The following is a 21,880-nucleotide window of genomic DNA, read 5'->3' as shown; positions in this document are numbered from 1 at the left end:
AGTAGAGATTACAACTGTGTATACTGCTGATCAACTTTCATATGGTGACAGTTAGCAAACACATATGGTCACCATGGCCATATACCATATGTAACACAATGATACAGTGCTGTGATGATGTGGGTGAATGGATTGGATCTGAACTGTCTTAACTGTGTGTGTGTGTATCTTAAATGTTTTTGTATGTTTGTGGTAGGTTATCTCCGAAACTGCTGAACTGATTTGAAAATATATTGATAGATAGCTATTTTTCTGTACATATAGGAGGTTATCAATCTCCAGACTCGTGTACAAATTTTAAATTTGATTTACCTATCTATAAAAAATCTCATAGTATTTTTTTTTGTAATATAGGGGTTGGGCATTGAAATGACAAGAAAAACAATAAGGATATAATTATTTTTGATTCTTTAAAAACAAAATTTAAATAAAATAATACGAGCCGTGAATCGAATCTATTAACTCAGTAAGTGTTTAAAGTAACGGTATTTAGTCAAATTAATTACTTAACAACGAGAAAGATAAGTTAAAGTATTAATTACTTATGTGTTAAAGAATTAACAGATTATACTAACGAGGTTTTAATTTGAAAAGTAATTATCTCACGTTTCAAGTGATTTACAGTGATTGTAAATTACTTGCAATGTATAATAAAACTAACTAAGGAGTGTGAGAAACTGTGTGATAATTGAAAACCTAGGATAAACTATAAGCTATTATAATTCGGAAATCACAACTACTAATATTTAAAAATCAACCCCTATTATACTAAAAAAAAGAGAGATACTTCGTACGCGAACGTAGCCATACAAGTCAGCCACATCTAATATATAAAATTCTCGCGTCACAGTTTTCGTTGCCATACTCCTCCGAAACGGCTTGACCGATTCTCATGTTTGTGAGCATATTAAGAAGGTCTGAGAATCGGCCAACATTTATTTTTCATAACACTAAGTGACACATTTTTTTTTTTATTAATTGGCAAAACAACGTCAGCTAGTTTTAAATAAAAAAAGAGTTTGTTGTTCATTTGACTTGAAAACGGCTGAACCGTTGTGTGTATGATTTGGCTGAGTGATAGATTATATATCTCGTAATATAATGTATGAATGTCCAGATCCAATCCAATGTGCAAACAACACCGACACACACCAACATTCACCACAGAAACTAAACACATGTTATATTATGTTCATTGCAATAGATATTCAAAAACTTAATATTGTTGTAGGTTTTGTTGAATGTTCATAGTTAATTAGGAATGATGGCTATTAAACCTCTCTTATAGATTATAAAAAATATTAGACAGGATATAAATAAATAAAATTCTTTCAGTGTCAGATAGACCGTTTATCGAGGAAGACTTAAGGCTATATAACATCACGCTACGGCCATTAGGAGCGGAGTAGCAACGAAAAGGATACAAAAACGGGGAAAATTATGACCCATTCTCTCTTATGTGACGCAAGCGAAGTTGCGCGGGTCACTAATAATAAACAATTGTTACATTGTTACAGTGTGGTCTTTCAGTTTCAAAATTGATTGAAAGAGTCAAAACAGTGTATAGGTAATCAGAGTGTCATCAAATGAAATGAATCATGACGTTTATTAGTAACATAGAACATGTATAATATAAACAAATCTCACTAGTTTTGCCTGTAAAGAAGTCCGAAGTTAGTTCTATATCTATTGCAATGAACATAATATACGTAATAACGTACATAGCAACACAGGCCACTCACCAACAATCTCACCGTTCTCGTTGATTTGGCGCTGCTTCTCCATCTGCGCCTTCTTCTCCAGCTCGCCGTGGTACGCCACGTTGCTGATGATCTTCGTGTTCGCTTTGATGCGCAGGGTCTCCGGGTCGTCTGCCACCTGGAAAGTGGTAGATAGATGCTTTAGTATATATCATATCAGCCAGTTGCGCTCACCGGTCGGTAAACGATCCGTGGGTTAAGCAAACCTTGGCGCGGTCATTCCATAGATGGGTGGTATAGTGGTATTTGAGCTGGGCGTCTCCGTGCTTCCGAGGGCAGTAGTAGGGCGTAAAAAGTCGGTCCCGGTTGTTGTCAATTAAGATAACAGTCGTTAAGCCACGTCAAAGGCCTTCGGGCGGCGTGAACAACTTTGACACTAGGTTGACCATTGACCATTGACCATTAACCATACGATAAATAAATAATAAATAGCCTAGTGTTTCTTCCGTCTTTGTTGGTTTCGGCTTCCAGGCGCACCGGGTGCAGCTGGATACCAGTATTTAACATGGAGCGACTGCCTATCGGACCTCCACATGTGCAAAGGTGTTTGGGTATAGCTAAGTACAAGAAACAAAATAATGATTTTGGTAAATAAACTTTATTTTATTGTCCACGTTTCACCATAGTCCTCTGTAATAGGGCGAGAGTTTTGACAATACGTTCAATAAAATATAAAAAAAACTAATCCAGTTTTATTTGGCTACTTATTCGCTACTTTCATAGACAGAAGACTTTTTAGGTCTCTTCCTTCAAACGAAATCGAATAGCCAAAACTTTAAAATTTAAAAGATTTCATGTCTCAGTTAGCCTAAGAAATCTAGACTAATCTAGGCCATATAACTTGCAGTAGTATTGTAGTTGATGTACAATGACTAGACGAATGAGTGCAGTTCCTCGATGCACAATAGCATTCCAGACGTCACGGCCGTCGCTAATGGACACGTGAGAATCACAATATCACTGAATGGATGTGTTTAGAGGTAATTTCGTCTATTTTTAGTTATTTTTTAAATGTACCAACTTTTGTCGTTGAGACTGTGTCCCAACGTGTTATCCAAAGTATGATACCTGCAGTTCCTGGGCATTTTCTAGGCAATTTCAGAGAATATCTTGATAGACAAACCTGGGAGTTACTTTTTATCTCGACCTGGAATTCGAACTAGATACTGTTAACGACTGTCAAAGATCTTCGAAAATGACAGCCGGGACCCACAATTTAACGTGCCTTCCGAAACACGGAGGAACTCTAAATGTATAAGATGGTCACCCATCCACAGATCAACCTCGGCAAGCGTTGCTTAACCTCAGAGATTTTCCTCTTTGCTTGAAGTCGATTTTAAAGTTGTGTTACCTGTGTGAACTTCCCCTTGCTCCTCTCGAAGTCGGCGTGGTACTTGACGTTGCTCTGTATCTTCGTGTTCTCGGCTATCCGCTTGAGCTCGGGCGTCTCCGCCATGGTGGTGTGCTTCGCTTTGGGCACGTGTCTGTAACGTAAACAAACCTCGTTGTAACTTTGTTGTAGGATCGGCTTGCAAGTTCTTAGTAGTTCGTTTTGGTAGAATGTGTTTTGAATAATAGTGTGTGTTATTGTTTTGTTCTAAAGCTGATATTAATTCTCAGAATTAAGTTCTTAATAAGAAAATATGCGTATTAGACAAGGTTTCAAGTTAGATTTTCTAGCCTCAAGTTAGATTTTTTAGCCTATTAAGGTTGAATGCTATTTAGATTTTTCATAAGTTCTGTTGCGTTTTCTCTATCTAAGAGGAATTATCTATCCAAACTATAAATGCGAAAGTCTGTCTGCCTTTCTGTCTGTTACACTTTCACGACTAAACCTAAGAACCGATAATTAAAAAAGAATAGTCGTCAACCATAGTCACATAATCGTTTAAAAGTTTGCCTATAGGCAGATTTATCTTTGTTAGATAATATCTATAACTTAAACAGGATTCCATCCGTTACTGATTTAAACTATATCAAATCCAGCGACTGATACAAAATTAATTTACATTTAACAGTATCAAAAAACCATCAAACGAACACTAGCCGAGGTGTATAAACTCAACAATTTGCGTTGAAGCGTGTAATTTCAACGAAAACGCGCAAAAAAACCGCGTAATTTCCGCAAGTCGACGAGTAAAAGTGTGCACGATGGACATTGACCATGCTTTCATTTGTCACAACTCACACGCTAGCACTTAGATATTGTCAATTGTCATTATATTGTTGCTAAATAATTAAATACTACTCGTAACCAACGGTCCTGTAGGACAAGATGTATGGACGTGAAAGAGGCAAGGGAATGGAATGGAATGGGAATCGTGAAGGATCGTACCGAGTGGCTTTTTTTTGTCTTTGCCTACCCTTACGGCAAGAAGGCGTGATTTCATGAATGTATGTTGCAGATTATGAATATATCATTATGTTGTCGGCCTCTGATTGGCGTGATTTTATGTATGAAAATAACTATTTAATAAGTAAAACAAATGATAAATCTACCACTAGCTAGTTACTAGTTATGAAGAGTCTTGTGAGAAGAGCTAGCCAGAATTTGACAATTATTTCTCTGAGTTTGCTTGACATTTTGGCCCGTTTGTGCGGACCATTATTTGGCTGCAAACTACGAACAAACAACCAGCATATTACATCGTTTTTAACGACAGATATTTCATTTTATAATTGAACTAAATACTTCAACTGAATACTGAACATATTGGAGGGGTTTAGAAGTAGGCTCACTTTTCGTTGTTTATAAGGTGCGGCCTATTTCTAATCTATACAGTAGTTCTAGAGATTGTCACATCGCAGACAAAATCCATCTCCTAGCACGAGTACAGCCTTGATGACCATGATTTCACCTGTCTGCATTACAGTAACGAGTTATATTTAACGCTATTACCTCACATACTATATTATGTGATTCATCTACATTACACATCATTGAAGCGACACTAACGGAGTAATTACTATGAGTAAGTAATAGGTAATGTTGCATTTAACCGTACTGCCATGGTATGTAGAGGAAATGCGAAGGGACGCTATATAAGGATATGGTGATATATAAAAGGATCAGTGTGTACATATTCATTATGTGCATGTATGTTATGAAATAATTAATACTGTCACTCAATGAACTACTCTAGTAAACCCTCTTATTCCATATATTAGGTTTATAGGTTCGATGACCCAAAATCGATGGGAATGCGAGAAATAGGTCTATTTTGGATCACGAGAAACTCATGTAAAAATACTAGAAAAGAAGTTAAAAATACCACACAAAACTGAAAAGTAAGGAAGATGCCCCGCAAAGAAAGAAAAAAAACTGCCAAAAATAGTCTGTCCTCAGTGCGTCATTAGGGATACCATTGCAGCATTGGAAATATGTATCAACCAAAAGATCTTTTTTTAACGGCGGGGAGGGGGGATCCCATTGGATACCCCTATCCCTAGGGGAAGAAAGTACAGCTTATGTGGTGATTCCACAAAAAAAACCGACTCGGTAACCAAATACCCAAAAGCGACGAGTGTAGCCGTATTTGATGGAAGAATATGGGATCGAGAGTAGTAGATCTAGGTCTTGATCAGAAAAAATCAAGATCCTTTTCTGTTTTCAGGAGGCACTACGAATCACAAAAGCTTAAAAATAAACTAATATACCCCTTCTCCCCTTGCTCTAATTCCTGTCAAGGTATTTCCAATCAGACAGATAACAGATAATTAAAATCGTGAAGCAACTACTAATTAATGCGAACAGCTTTTGTTAATTTATACTATATTGTTCGTGACACACGAATGTTTTATAATTTCTCTATTAACACCTTCCAACCTTGAACTTATAATAGAAGGCTGGTCTAATTTGGATATAATATTAGTCACGGTATAATATAAATGTAAATTTTCTACAAGTCATGGGCTTTTTAGTTGATTATGTAATATGGTAATAATTTGGGATTGTGTCTTTTGCAGGTTTAAAGTAAAGTTTTAAACACATAGTTTTGCTATATATCAGGCATTATTCTTTCTAATATATTTGGCCAAGAAATCGGCAATAGTTACATGAATTTTCGGGACAGCTTCGTTTAAAGTTCAGTCGTTAAAAATCGCCTACTTCTAGATAAATATCTCCAAAACTAACCTTGGACCCCCAATTCATATTATATCCAAACTAGCAGGCTGACCCGCGCAACTTCGCTTGCGTCACATAAGAGAGAATGGGTCAGAATTTTCCACGTTTTTGTAACACTTTTTACTGTTACTCTGCTCCTATTGGTCGTAGCGTGATGATATAAAATATGCTTTTTTTACACTAAGGCATATCCGCCATTACAACAGTTGCCATGACAACGGAATTTTGTTAATTCAAAGTCATTATAATATTGATTATTCGTGACTTCGTTCGCCACATGAATTTTCCCGGGAAATCCGTAATTTTCCCGGGGTAAAAAGTAGCCTATGTCCTTTCTCGGGTATCAAACTATCTCCATATCAAATTTCATGCAAATTGGTTCAGTAGTTTAGGCGTGATTGAGTAGCAGACAGACAGACAGACAGACAGACAGACAGACAGACAGACAGAGTTACTTTCGCATTTATAATATTAGTATGGATAAATGATTTTGAGAATATTTTTCAATTGACAACGGAATTTTGTTAATTTAATGTCATTATAATATTGATTATTCGCGACTTCGTTCGCCACCCGAATTTTCCCGGGAAATGCGTCATTTTCCCGGGGTAAAAAGTAGCCTATGTCCTTTCTCGAGTATCAAAATATCTCCATACCAAATTTCATGCAAATTGGTTCATTAGTTTAGGCGTGATTGAGTAGCAGACAGACAGACAGAGTTACTTTCGCATTTATAATATTAGTATGGATAAATGATTTTGAGAATATTTTTCGAAAAAAAAAGCATATTTTGTTGTTAAGGAATAATTAAGCTTTGTATTAGTAAAAAAATCATTCGCGCGAGCGGAGCCGCACGGGTCAGCTAGTCATCATATAAATATCCGAAACCAAAATTTCATACTATACGACATTATACAGTCTGCGTTTTTCTGTTAGCTTTGAATTCAAAAAATACTGAGCGGGATTATCATGAGGCTTTCGCTGATAATTAAGTAATTCATCAGGAAGGGTTTAGTACCGAGTGATTCGCGTACAAAATTTAGGCAGAAAAACAACTACCATGTCTGCCATTCTAACATAAAATGATAAATTTCTAAGAAAATGGTCTTATACTCACGCTTCGCAGTATGGGAGCTTTCCATATCCTTTGTAGGTGCGCATGTTGAGGGTCATACTGCATTCCTGGCACTTGAAGCAGCCTTTGTGCCATACCTGCGAAAGAAGCAAATGAAAAGCTTTAATATTTTTGATCTCTGCTAGATATCTTGTGACTGCAGTTCGTATTTTTTTCATTTCCCATAATGAAAGGTTTGAAACTTCCGTCACAAGCTATGTCCTCGAAAGACTAAGCCTGTATCTGGTACGGAGACAGTTTATGTCACGAATCATCAAAGCATTGTTACTTTTATGATCAGCGAGCGAGTGTAACTTCGAATAAGGGGTTCCTTTTCACTTATGCTTGATCCTGAGCCACTAATTATGTACGTTAATCATTAATTTCAGTAAAATCTGTTCAGCCGTTTAGACGCAAAGCGTAGCGTAGATGTACCTTCTCATTTATAAGCAAGTATGGGTATTGAGCCCATGGGTAGTCTGATTGGGGTATAAAAATAAACATTTATTTATACCAGAAGAATAACTTAAGCAGTACATTTCCTTGAACAAAAACTCCCTGGCGTATTCTGCCGTATGCGCTAATCGTCACGGAATGCATTGTTACCTAACAGTGCTCAGTAGTACAAGTCGAAGTGGGTTGGTGCTCACTGCTCGGTTGATGAAACCGTTGCGTCACACCCGATGGACTGTGTCTCTGACATACTGATATACTGTTTGTGTGTTTCTTTACTTTTTACTGCATTGGCGAAGTTATTCTTGACTGTATATAATACGTCGCGATTTCGTCCTTGTGAAAAGAATTCTTATCGTATAAACTGATTTGACTTCATGCTAGATACATATTATAAAAATACCAGCGCAGTCGGTCTCGTACCCGACTGGTGATTACCAGGACTCGGATTCGACTCCCAAGTCTGGCAAAGTACTAAGTATCTGTTTTTTCTAATTTACATTAGAACATTTTCAATAGTTAAGTAGTTCAGGGTATGGTAGCGTTCCCGGTAAATAGCAATAGGCTCGTCCCCTATTCACCGTGATTTCGAGAGCCACAAGAAAAGATGTCACTAACTATTACTACAGCAATTTGGCACTCAGACAGTTAAATATAACATTTTTACCTTAGCAAGCCTTTCCACTTGCTCAAATTCCTAAGCAGGAGGTACTTTCAAAATAAAATCTTAATATACGGTATCATAGCTCCATTATAAGATTTTAAGCGTGAGTTCTTTTACAAATAACAGGACTTGCACCACAATGGATCTGTGGACCGTGGGATCGGTTCCCACGAGTGAAGGTCGCGGTTCGAAGCCACGGACCTCGAGACGCGGTGTTACTACATGAATGTATGAAAGGTAAAACTGTGTATTTTATTTTGGGTATGTTTAAAGACTTTAAAATGGTTGGGTTTGTTCTTCAAAGTTGTTGTATGAATAGATACCTATTATCACTAATATTATAATTGCGAAAGTAAATAAGTCTGTCTCGTTTTCATGTCTAAATTACTGAACCGATTTGGATGAAATTTCAAGCTTTCGTCAATATCGGTCAAGTAGTTTTACCTCGAGAAAGTAACACAGCTCTTTTATTAGGTATTTTTATTCTTATTTTTTTTTTAGTCTTAACAGCGGTGCGGATCAATATCTGATGTTAAGCTACGCTTGCCGATGTTGTTCTGTGGATGGGTGACCATCTTAGACATATCGAGCTCCTTCGTGTTTCTGAAGGCTTGCTGCATCCGGTGAGACTGGAAGCCGACTCAAACATAGTTGATATAATGGCTAGGCTGATATATTTTTGGTATTAAAAAACTAATTCTTAATTTCTTTATTCAGAACATACTCAGAAACTATGAAACAAAGCGTAAAGTGACTTTTCTGCTTTCTTTGTCTACCTGTCTGAGGCGGGCGTCGAACCCAACACGAAACAATAGCAAAACGCAACAGTTTTTAATTAATTAAATCAATATTATCCTGTCCTAGTTGTAGTGTTTCAGTTGAATGCGTGTGTAATATCGTTTACGTGACTCATCGAGCGTGAATAACTACTCATCTATACTATTAATAGTAAAAACACCAATGACTTTTCGAAGTTAACTATATGTGTATTAGAAATAATTATCAATTGCTCTAATGGTGAAGGAAAACATCGTGATGAAACCTTGCATGCCTAAAATTTGTTTAATACATTTTATTGAAAGCTCGCAAAGTCTCCCACCCGCACTTAGCCACCGTGGTGGACTCAAGGCCTACCCTCCCTTCGTTTGAGAGAAGTCTCTTTCCCAGCAGTGGGACAGTAATCTATACTAATATTATAAAGCTGAAGAGTTTGTTTATTTGTTTGAACGCGCTAATCTCAGGAACTACTGGTTCGATTTGAAAAATCTTTCAGTGTTAGATAGCCCATTTATCGAGGAAGGCTATAGGCCATATATCATCATCGCTACGACTAATAGGAGCGGAGTAACAGTAAAAAGTGTTACAAAAATGTGGAAAATTCTGACCCATTCTCTTTTATGTGACGCAAGCGAAGTTGCGCGGGTCAGCTAGTATAATATACTACAAATAAGCATGTCGGGTATGATTGTATATAGGTTTTTGCATATTACCTGGAGTAAGATTAGATCTAAGACTTTTTTCCTTATTGATATTATCAAATTAACCACAGATGGTAAGATAAGATACTTTTAATTCCAAGAATTTTTGATATACTTAATACGGGAGTAAAGTTCACACTACTTATCATATTAAAAATACCTAATCAAAACCAAAAACACTAGTTTTCTGCTTCAAACCTTTTGTAAAAACTTCTCTAAGTATCTCTAAGTATAAGTATAAGTTTCTATATGTATATTATACTGATACACCCATTACTCTCCTTTGCACCACGCAGTCGGGTAATAAAATAGTCCATATGAAATAATTTCATACAGTTTATATCAATATAATAAAACAGCTGGTCATAGCACGTGATTTTAAATTATTGTTTAATGTGGGTGGTCCTATATCATATGACATTAAATTTCATGAGAATTGAACGTGCTACATCATCAAATACATACTTACAATTTATTTGTAGGACTTTAGGTAAGTACCTAAATCTACCACCGGCTCTAAATATTTTTTCGTCTCTCAAGCCGCCCGGAGACGCACAAATAATAATTGCTCCGTGTGTGAATCGAATCCACGACCTCGCAATGGTATCGGCGTGGCGACCTAAACCACTGCGCCAGAGAGGCAGTCAAACAGTTTTACTTACTAAAAAATAATTTCGTAACAAAGTTATGTGTCCTGCCGGGTCAATACATGTCTAAGTATATAACCGACCACCTGTTCATAACCGCGCCATATCGAGCGGTACCTAGGTACAACATTACATCATTATATAATGAGTCATGCTCATAAACTCAGGTTTACCTTAACCTACGTCTAAATATGGCGCTCACGAATATTATACACCGTTATAGATACGTTACCTATTTAAACGATGGAAAGGGAGGAAGTTTGCAATTTTCATGCGATTTTCGGTATTTATGGTACATAGAACCTTTGTAATAAATAAGAAACGATTAGCTATAGGATATTGATGGCCTAAAATCGGTATTATCTTAATGCATTAGAGCAGCGGACGTTCAAAATAACCAAAAAACAAATATTTTAATTACTTAGGTAGGTAAAAGGATGTTACATACTTATCGCTGAGAGCTACTTGATAAAATTACGCGAGGATGTCGTGGGTCCGATTCTGACAAGGATCAAATATCTGCAAGATCTTTTAATAGATTCTTCTTTTAAGGTCTGAGTGTACTTTATGTCTGTTGTCTGCATGTTTGTGAACCCCGCGACACAATTTTCACTACGATTTTAAGGGTCAAAGTGAAAAATTATTTTTGCTATCACTGAATGAGACTGTTTAGTGCCTAACCTAGCTTTTATAGCATAAAATCTCTTGTGTAGAGTGGATTCAAGAGTAATTTTGTCACCGTCACGTCAGTGGTTACGAAATACACAGTAATGTGTATAATCTAAGCAGTGGAGCCTTACGTCATAATTCATTCTCGTAACTGCACATAACGACGACATTATAACAAAACTGGATTACTTTGTATATCTAAAGATTGCGTAGTAACAAAATGTTGAATCTTTTGTTGTTAAGGTCAATTTGAGTAACTTTGAATCATTTGATAAAAGTTTGCAAAACTAAAATAAACCTTTATCAATTGTTTCAAGTGTTTCATATGAAAAAATAATCGAAACTAGTTCAAATTCCCACTGTCAATGTTACCCAAATGATTCTAAGCTACCCAGGTTGACTGTAAGTAAAAAAGTACGATCACGGTGTGTTTTATTTCACTTTTGGATGTTTAGGGCTAACTGATTTAATTTCCAGTTAGAACAAGTGATATTGGGTTTTAAAAAACTTTCATTTCAATAATGTAATTTCGGCCCTATTTACAAATTAATGATGTCATATGCCATGTTAGTTAAGAGTCTAAAATATGCTGAAACTGTGGGTTCGTATTTTTGTTTTCCGCATTTCAGCTGACTATTTTCTTTAACAATCACAAGTAGGTAATCACGACACTGAAAATTTCCCCTTCTTGTTCTTCTTATCGTATGGTTAGTGGTCAACCTAGTGTCAAAGTTGTTCAAGCCGCCCGGAGGCCTTTGACATGGCTTAACGACTGTTATCTTAGTAGACAACAGCCGGGACCGACTTTTTACGTGCCCTCCGAAGCACGAATTTCCCCTTAATAAATACTTAATCCAAATCTATACTAATTAATGGTAAAGGATGTTTGGATGTACTTTTGTTTCTCTACTACCTACTACTAAAAGTAACTGACCAGTTTTCTTTATAAGCTTCATTAACACATAGAATACTCTTATAACCCTGCAAAATCTTTCCACACAGACGAAGTTACGAAAAAAAGCTACTTCTCGATTCAAATCTATACTAATATAATAAAGCTGAAGAGTTTGTTTGTTTGTTTGTTTGTTTGAACGCGCTAATCTCAGGAACTACTGGTCCGATTTGAAAAATTCTTTCAGTGTTAGATAGCCCATTTATCGAGGAAGGCTTTAGGCTATATAACATCACGCTACGGTCATTAGGAGCGGAGAAGCAACGAAGAATATTACAAAAACGGGGAAAATTTTTACCCATTCTCTTAGGTGACGCAAGCGAAGTTGCGCGGGTCAGCTAGTCAAATATAAGTATCATTCTCAAATACAACAAAAGTTAATCGTTCAGTTAGTATTGTGCAACCGGGCGCGGCAACCATCTGTTCCGATAGACTTATAACTTTGTATGCAGCGATAACTTCGACTAAACTATGGGTTATGAGGTCGGGAGCACTCGCAATGGAAGAAAGTGGCCTCATCTTACTCGATACATTGTATGATAAAGAGAGATTTTAGTATTTACTTATTGACGACCATTTTAGATAGTGTAATTGGTAGAAACGTAGTTTGTTGAAGGAAAGCATTATGAATAAATATATATTTAACCCATTGATGTCCCACAGCTGGGTAAGGGTTTCCTGCCGTAATGAGGGAGGGATCAGGCCTAGTCTTAAGGAAAAAAAGCAAAAATGGAAAGTATCGAATCTTTTTCTATTTTACTTCATGCGATGTTAAATCTTTTCTATTGCTTTGTTACATGTTATTTAAACAGCTTATTAAATACTCAACACATGCGTTCATTAATAAATATTCAAAACGAAAAGGCTAGACTAGGCATCTTAGGATTTAGTTTATCTCTCCCTTCCTCATAGATTATGTCTGAAGTCTGAAATTATGTTTATATTACCATCCAATAGATATAACAACAGCAAATACACACACAAACCTTTTCTTATTAACCTAACCCAAGATACACCACGATACAGGCAATGTGTGGCCTAGGCCTGGTGTCTATCATTGTTTCAAAAACATTGCAAACTTGGACAGAAATAACCGCTACTTATTTAGAAGAATTTCACTCAAACTAAACTCTCACTGTCCGCCAATCCTCAAAAAAGAACTAACTCAACAAAATATCCTACTAAAAGCACTAACACAATTAACGTTAGTTTGAACAAAAGCTTAGCATTGTGCAAACTGGCGGCACAGTGGCGCCGTCTATAACGAGGTCGCCTCTGTTGTGGCTGGAAACTTTCTATATTGTAGCACGATAGATTTATGGGCTGGATAGAAGGGCAATGTCAGCTGCTTGTTTGTGAGGTTCAGTGAAGATTGTCTAGGTTTGCCAATGGATGGATGATCAAGGATGATTTGGCTGTCTAACTTGGGATTCAGTTCCGATTCTCATAACTACAAGGTGAAGTAAAAGTATTCAAGTCTTAAGATGGGTTACCGATACTATGGATATGGTGATAAGATTTGTTTTGCTACACTCTGTAGCTAAAGGGGTTCTCAAATTATAGTCAGAGAGATCTTAGATATTAAGTTCAGACTAATTATATAATTGCAGAGTATGGAAGTTTATGGAACTATACTTTTACCATCTTATAAAGATGACATGTTATACATTTTCCTAAACTTTTCTATAGCCAGGACTAGCTTTTCTTCAATAGGAGTTTAAGTAGTGAAGAAGTCAACCAATACCTAATTAAAACAGAACATACACAATAAACATTTCTCGCTAATCCTAGGTACTGGTAAACAAAGGACATACCAACATGACTATTGTCGGTCAAACGACAATAGAAATTATACGCATTTCAATATTTATATTATTATTTACTTTCCGCAAGTGACTTTACCTATGGCATTTTTATCAGTATTTACATAAGAGGCCTTATATAAGAGGTCCTGGTTTGATTTGATGCTGCAAAAGGAAGAATTTTCCACGTTTTTCTTTCATCGTTCTATCTAAACATTCGGCGCAATTCAGGACGTTAATGGGAATGTTCAATAGATTCCTACTAATATCATAAATGCGAAAGTTCGTGAGAGGATAGATCGTATATCTGATACTATTTCACGCAAAATAACATATTTTTATCAAATTAAGCATGCAGATACCCAGTTTATAACCTGGATGAACACGCAGACGAAGTCGTACGCAGAAGCTAGTGACCGTATTAATGGGGCTAAAGGCTGTATTCGGTCTATCCCCAGACAGGCGCTTCACCCGTGAGTTCAGTTTAGCGGTAGTTTATCTTTTCAACAGCGTTTAAACTCATATAAACATGACAGTTTGAATAGATAAAATACCGCTAAATGTGCCTGAGAAACCGGGCATAAGTCAATGTATTAGTCGATCGAGGTAGTCCACCTAGAGCACCCGTCCGAATAGCACCTAGCCTAGTCCACAAAGAAAACCTTTGAAATGTAGGTGAGTAAGGCTAGGTGCTCTTCGAACGGGTGCTCTAGATGAACTAACTCCCTACCTCCACCTAAGCCTGCCGTTTTTAGATTATCTCACAAATTCTAACAAACAAACAAACATACAAATAACATCTCGCTAAGCTATGGAGCGAGACCCGCGGCCCCGTCACGCCGCCGTCGCGGGCACAATGACTTTTGACGGATGAACGCACAACTATGCTTGCGTCGCTGACAAACTACCGATGTAGGCTTTTGGACAACACTGCTGAGAGGAAATTCTTCAACATCTTTAATAAAAAGACTAACCCTCTTATTCATAAAAATATATGAAGCTATGGAAGGCGTATAAAGAGTTTTGTTTCACTCCTTAGCGAAATGAAAAAGAGAAAACATATTATAGTAGTTCGTTAACTAAAATAGGTTTATAGTGTGTTTATGAATAAGAGGGTAAATCTTTCAAATGAATGCATAGTGTTATTCTCTGGTCTCTGTCTTTCCGAAGAAGGCGTGATTTTTTGTATGTCTGTTTAGTGGTATATCTGTCAACCGCTGAACATAGGTACCCTTTACTTATTTTTAATAATACGGCTGCTATACCCAAAGATCATAGTAGAGAAGAAAATAAAATACACTTTCTGCTTGCTGTTTAAAATGTTATTCTCGCGATATAAAAGACGAACCATGCTGGACACGTCATCGGGCTTCTATAACTTTAACAGTAATTAAAAAAAAACTCAATAGCACTGAGAAAAGAGTCCTGGTAAACTGTAGTAGGATACGCTACCTTTCGGACTACAGCTGCAAAGACGGTACGAATATTATTTACTTTGATTTGCAAGACTTTTTGACCAGATTGCATCGACCGTTATATCTAGTTATACATAACTTTTGTATTAATAAACCACGAAACTTAACCTAACAAGAGTAGTAGAGCTATAAGATAGAAGTTATTAACATTAAAATGACGTACCCAATTATAAAATCAACAATAGATCCCTTCTAAACGTAAAGGACGCAGGCGAAATCAGACATCCTAATTCCTAAATGGATAATTTCTGTTCTACCGGCTACAAATACTATCAAAATAGGAAGTGACCGATTGTGACCGATTGTGTCCGATTACGTCCGACCAAACCGCTGCTAATTGGCGTGCTCAAACGTTGATTACGTCACTAATCGACGCGTGACGTCATTATATTTGACATTTTTACACGTGCCACTGTGAAATAGGTTAGCGGGTCAATTTGAATATCCTCACTTCTTGAGGAAGAAAGTCTGTCTGTTTGGTGTATGCGACGGTCTTGTATGAATAAATACCTATATGTATGTGAATGTGGCAAAGGAAGTTTGTAAGGTTCGTACCAAGTGGCGTTCTCTGGTCTCTGCCTGCATGTAGATATGTATTACATGTGTATTTTAACAAGATCAATACATTTATAAACATTTTATAAAATACAAATTTGTCAAAATATTTTACTAATATAAAAACATTTCGCTAGCATGGTGAACTCAAGGCCTAATCCCTCCCTCGTTCGGGAGGAGACCCATGCCCAGCAGTGGGACAGTCATCGGTAAAAACATGAAAGCGACATTATACCATAGGTTTTTCGTTAATTTCACTCGAATTACGTTTATCCTAGATCTTTCTAAGAAAAGAAAGTATACATTCTTAAAACTAAAACACAATCATAATTTAATCATCAGACAGCCATTTAAAAACAAAGAATCCAATTGACCCTATTTCGAAAAATCAACGTAACACAATGCATTTTTATTATCTAATAAAAAAAACTGCATTCTAAAATTGCAAAATCAAAGATAGCCCGATAGCTTGCAAACTTTCGACACGATTACTAAACGTCAACGGTTACGTCAAAACGGATAAAAAATGGCGCCTTTTGCTGCGTTAATTGACTGTTATTTATGTTGATAAATACTAGCCTAGGTTTGCAGGTATGCTTGCACTTTGCGTATGAACGTTTATATCAATATCAAATACGTTTTTCAACATTTTAACTGGATTCTACAAAATGAGGTGATGATGTATGAGAGAAGTACTCAAAAACTATAAATTTGTTTTAATGTTGATAATTTTCTCAAAGCGACTGGACGAAGTGCAAGTGATGATAATAATGCTTTCCAAATGATTTTGGCCCGGCGACCTCTTCGACTCTTAATTTAATTGACGTTGATGCGCCGGGAGATGGCTCAAATAGCCAATATAGTACCAGTACCTCTGTATTGGCCAATATAGTGTATGTACTTATGTGTATGAAAGACACTGATATATCACTTTCATGTTCATAAGTCAAGCCATGCAATGGGTATATAGCATCGGGCATGACAGCAAAATTTGGAAATTCCTACGCTTTTCCCACTACGGTAAACAAACTCGAGACTTCGCAATCAATAAGTCTACTTATTCGAAATACAGAAGCAATACTCAACATTGTATCATTTAAAACAAATTCACGTATGCATCCAAATAGATGGACAAGAGAGGTTAAAGATTACAAAGATGATGGTCGCCGCTTTTGACGCTGACCAAAAATGGTATGAGTGTCCAAGCTGCCTTTTTTCGCAAGAGCATTGTGACTAAGGGAACCTTCATATCTGACGGAACATACGTCGCGTATTATCGGTCGCGCAACGCCAAATGTATAGAAAAACATTCAACCGATGATGCGTCAGTGCGAAGCCTATACAAATTAAGTTACGCCCGACGCATCGTCCGTCAGGTTTGAACGTTCCCTAAATGCGAAAGAGGTGCATTTGGCATTGAAAGGCAGGAAAACCTTTACCCAGCAGTGAGACAATTAAAGACTATTAAAATAGGAATAAAACCTTATACAGAACCATCTAGTGTGACCCTGTCAAGGGATAGACTACTAGCGGATTTAGATTTAGCAGAAACACTAACTTGCTAAAGCTGAAATCGTATTGAAATAACGACTTTTTCTATGGTATTCTGGAGCTCAAAAGCTCAAATCAAACGCCTCAAGCCTCTCGCCTAAACAAAACCTGGATCTGCTTCTGAATTATGTAAAAGCCTGTCTTATAAACTGTGAAAGTCCCACCAAAATCTACACAGCAGTTTTTGAGCTACAGCAACAAATAGTTACAAAGTCAATTACTTTCACGGTTTAATAGACAATGCAATAGCGATTAATGTCACGACTGATTGTTATTCGATACCGTTTGTTATCGATACTCGTTATAATCGTTATGGGCGGTTATTGATATGATGTAATAAATAAAACGGATAGTTCTGGATCAATACGTGATATTTTTTTTTAATAAATATGTTTATTTTTTATAGAAAATACACTACCCTATTTGTGCAGTCGGGTAACAAAGGTATGTTTCTGTTTTATGTACTCTTGATTGTAAATGGTGTAATGGTGTGGTGTGAATCAATAATAAATAAATATCATTGGACAACTCACACACGGTCATTTGATTCCAAACTAAGCAGAGCCTGTACTATGATAAACATACTTATGTACTTCTAAATACATTATATAGATAAATTGACATCCAGGCTCAGAACAGATACTCTTGTTCATCACACAAATATTTGTCCTGGGTGGGATTCGAACCCACCACACGTATATATTATTGTTCGTATTATTCAAACAACAAACATTAATTTATTTCCATGCTGAACCATCGATGGAGTAGGCATCCAGAATGACAGGGGTTAGACCATGAGTCCACCACGCTTGCCACGTGAGGGTTGAGGACTTTACATTCCTTCAACAACTCACAGGCAATGCAAAAAGAAATTGTAATACATAATAAATAATATAAACTAATTAAAATAATAAAACAATAAAAAAACACTTTCGATTATTAATCTCTCGATCTAAATATAGAATCGATAAAGTTATGTAACAATCGATTGAATTTAAATCGATGCAATCAAATTAGCATGTCTTCACTTTTCCATAGTTAGAATTAGTAATACTTTATTAAAATGCAACATACGTGAGTAATACACATTGTATGTATGTATGAATACAAATGTACGCTCAGATACAAAAGTAGCTAAAAAAGTTAGTAGGTATTTTCAAGGACTATATTAGAAAATGAATTAATTTACATTATGCAGCTGGCGGTAGCCTGCTTCATACAGCTACTTAAAAAACTTTTAGAAATACACATAACTATAAATTATTATCCTCTGGCCGCGACTTCGTCTATGTGAAAAGATTCCCGTGGTAAAAGGTATCGTGTGTGTTAATCCAATCTAATGTAAGCTATCAAGTTATTACTAATCCAATTTTAAAGAAATCCGTCCAGTAGCTTTTCCGTGAAAGAGAAACAAACACATACATAAGTATATACATACTTACAAGCTAGTGCAAGCCAAGGCTCTGTACTAAGTTGTCGGACTATAGTTCTGCCGTCGTAAATCTAAACACAGTAACTTCAAAATATGCGTTTTGAGAAAAACGCGGTTGAAGTTTAATGGTTAATTTTTGCTCTCATGAAGATACTAATTATTGTATATTATTTCATGCAACTTTTAATGTTAGTGTATAGTTAAATCTTTGATTCTGTATATATATATCTAGTATATTATTATTGTATAAATAATAAAATTAGATAATGTGTTTTAAGCTAGGGTAATAATATAATATTTTTTTCTTTTTTAAGTTACAACACGGTAACTCAACGGTTACTGTGTTGTAACCAAGTTTTACCTATTACTGTGTTGTAACTTTGTAAAGATATTAACATTAGGGGAATTACGACACAGTAAGTATGTACATACTGTGTTATAACTATGTTTCTTAGAAATACGTATAAAATCAGTAATACAGTAAATGAGATACTGTGATTTATTCAAGTATTTGTTGTTTATCTTTGAACAATATTTTATACGCAATCACAGTAACTGAAGAAGCCGTGTTATAATCAAGCAACAAAAACAAAATGTTAACCTATTCACGTTAAAAAAACACAGTTAGTAGTGAGATACTGTTATTTAATTTAAAATAACACAGATACTGTATTTTTTATTAAAAAAAAATTTGTTTTTGTAAAAATACTGTGTTTTTATTTAATGTATTTCGGTAACTATCCATCGTACAAACAAACCGAAAACTTTCTCAAATAGCCCGCGGTCTCCTGATTCCAAAGAACTAAACAAACTATAAACACAGTAACTTAAGTTACTGTGTTTAGATTTACGACGGCAGAGTTAGAATTAAGCATTTAATCACTGTCAAATGTTTTTTTAGTTTGTATAATACGTATGTACCAGAATATAAAGTTTTGAAACATGGAATATGTTGGGCGACTTTTGGAGCCGACTGTACAAGCAGAGTATGAAATATGACGTCACGTGTTTATGAAAACGAAAGCGAGACTGGTGAATATTATGCAAAAAGCTCATTGCTAATGCCACTCGTGAAACTTTTTGAACTATTTTCAAAATATTAGTTTCGGCCCGCGACTTCGTTGGGGTAGATAGATTTACCCGGCTCTTTAGTAAGAAAAGTATTTAGTGGATTTCAACAAAGACGACATGGACTTTCTTGAAGACCCATTTTTTTCCCAAAAATCGGCTCAGAAGCAGGAAACAGGGGATGAAACTTGGCACATACTTAGATATTTTATAACCATAATTTATTAAAAGGATAGGTACCTACTTTTTTCTTCTACGAATCGGTTCACACTACTAAGTTGCAGGCAAAGCATAGTCACTAATAAAGATTTTCGTAATTCTTTAGTAAACTCCTGACGGATTCGTATAGAACGTGACCATAATCGATTTTCTAGTGGATTTAAGTTATCTTCACTGGCTCGTAAATAGTCACTTGTACTATAATTTATTCCGTAATAGTAACAAATTATAAAAATAGAGCAATCTTTAGGTAAAACCATTTTAATGGTATTTAAGATGAGCGTTTTCGCGCTTCAGAGAGCATGTAAAATGTTATTAGCGTAGATGCGAGCCTATTGCTTTTTATGTAGCACTATAATAAACTTTGCAAATATAAGTTTAAAATTATTTTAATGCAAAAGGGAATTCTGGAATTGTCACAGAACTTTGCGTACTATTCGTCAATTATTCCTAATTTATTCTATCATAGATAATCTCCAATTAGCCCGGAGTTTAGTAACGTGCCCGGTAAATGGCTATAGGCTCGCAACCCTATTAGAAGGGACTAAAATTTCATTCACCTCTGCCTGCACATTCGGGTAAAACATACGTAACATTGTGTATGTAGTTATGCATAATTAGAAACTAACAATCCGGCATCGAAATCAAACCTAAAACAATATCTCCAGGTCATAACACAACTGACTCATAACTTATATCACAGTTAAATAAACGGGCCACAATAATTAAAAACCCCAGTTATTTTTAACTTATCTACGTAACCCAGTTGCAGTGAAAGTAAAGCGGACCATCGGTGTCCACTTAATGATAATCTAGCTGATAACTTATATTAACACTTCGTCACTTAACTGATACAGTTAAACGCTAATGGGAAATTAATTGCTGTCGTAATTTTTAACTAAACAAAAGTTTTCTGTCATAGGGTTTTAGGGCCGGTTTCACGCCTTTTGAATAAATGTTGGATAGCATATCCGACACTAAGACAATTGACAGTTAGTGTGTGATAATAACTGTTTAAATCCATATAAGTAATCACTAAATTATACTTACTGCCAGTTTCTGAGGTACATTAAAATTTAGCGGTAGTTTTTTTTTTTCAAGCCATCTCTCGCACTTTGAATTGCTCTTGTGTCGCGGGGACTTTGACAAACATACAAACAACGGACACAAAGCACATCCGGACCCGAACAATTATTTGTGGACCGCACAAATAATTGTTCCGTGTGGGAATCGAACCCCGTCGCAATGGCAGCGGCGTGGCTTAACCACTGCGCCACGGAGACTATTCAAACTGTTATTTTATTTGAGTTTAAACGCTATTGAATCGATAAAATACAGCTAAATGTACCTCAGAAACCGGGGAGTTAGTGCTTCTAAGTGGCACGTGGTACACAAATTGTCCTGTGAGCAATTTCAATGATTAATCAGAGTAACAGGGGTAATCCAATATGAATAATAATTAAGAGTTATAACGAAAATGATGTCACGTACATGACTGAACAAGGATAACACGACAGTCACAAGGTAAATTACGTAGGAATGGAAGGAAACATACAATTATAATTGATGTTATACACGTCTGGATTGCAAGGAATTGTATGAAATATTCTGGAATGTATGTTACGTACATACATAATATCACACATGTAATACCTGAAAGTTTAGGCTGAGGAACTACACCCTTTGTTTCAATTAACAATGTTAATACTGTTGCAGTAATAGGGGGTAGGCCTATTGCTATTAAATTAGGAAAGACCAAAAGTACTTTGGCGAGTTACCAAACTCCACACTATTGAGCATAATTTAATTTAAGATAGAAAAAGGCCAACAGTATTTAGCCTGACCTGGGAATCGAACCCAGGATTCCCCTCCAAAGGCTCTCAATGTGAGAAATATTTATTTACTGCTAACTGGA

The 21,880-nt window shown here is 36.0% G+C and overlaps 1 protein-coding gene across 2 annotated transcripts in view; it reads right to left on the bottom strand.

Moving 5' to 3' along the window:
* Nucleotides 1-21,880, bottom strand: part of Lasp (LIM and SH3 domain protein Lasp) — a 33,146-nt gene that overhangs the window by 8,188 nt on the left and 3,078 nt on the right. Inside the window, exons 2-4 of one of the 2 annotated variants that reach the window (XM_076132006.1) lie at nucleotides 7,004-7,098; nucleotides 3,112-3,244; nucleotides 1,743-1,878 (exon numbers count right to left, since the gene is read on the bottom strand). In XM_076132006.1, coding sequence (XP_075988121.1) covers nucleotides 1,743-1,878; nucleotides 3,112-3,244; nucleotides 7,004-7,098 — 364 coding nt within the window. The remainder of the gene's footprint in view (nucleotides 1-1,742; nucleotides 1,879-3,111; nucleotides 3,245-7,003; nucleotides 7,099-21,880) is intronic. The other variant, XM_076132007.1, reaches the window with a different exon arrangement.

This window comes from Anticarsia gemmatalis, chromosome 27, assembly GCF_050436995.1.
Source record: "Anticarsia gemmatalis isolate Benzon Research Colony breed Stoneville strain chromosome 27, ilAntGemm2 primary, whole genome shotgun sequence".
Taxonomy (NCBI): domain Eukaryota; kingdom Metazoa; phylum Arthropoda; class Insecta; order Lepidoptera; family Erebidae; genus Anticarsia; species Anticarsia gemmatalis.
The sequence above is the reverse complement of the archived record's forward strand: the minus strand, read 5'-3'. Positions and strand labels throughout refer to the sequence as shown.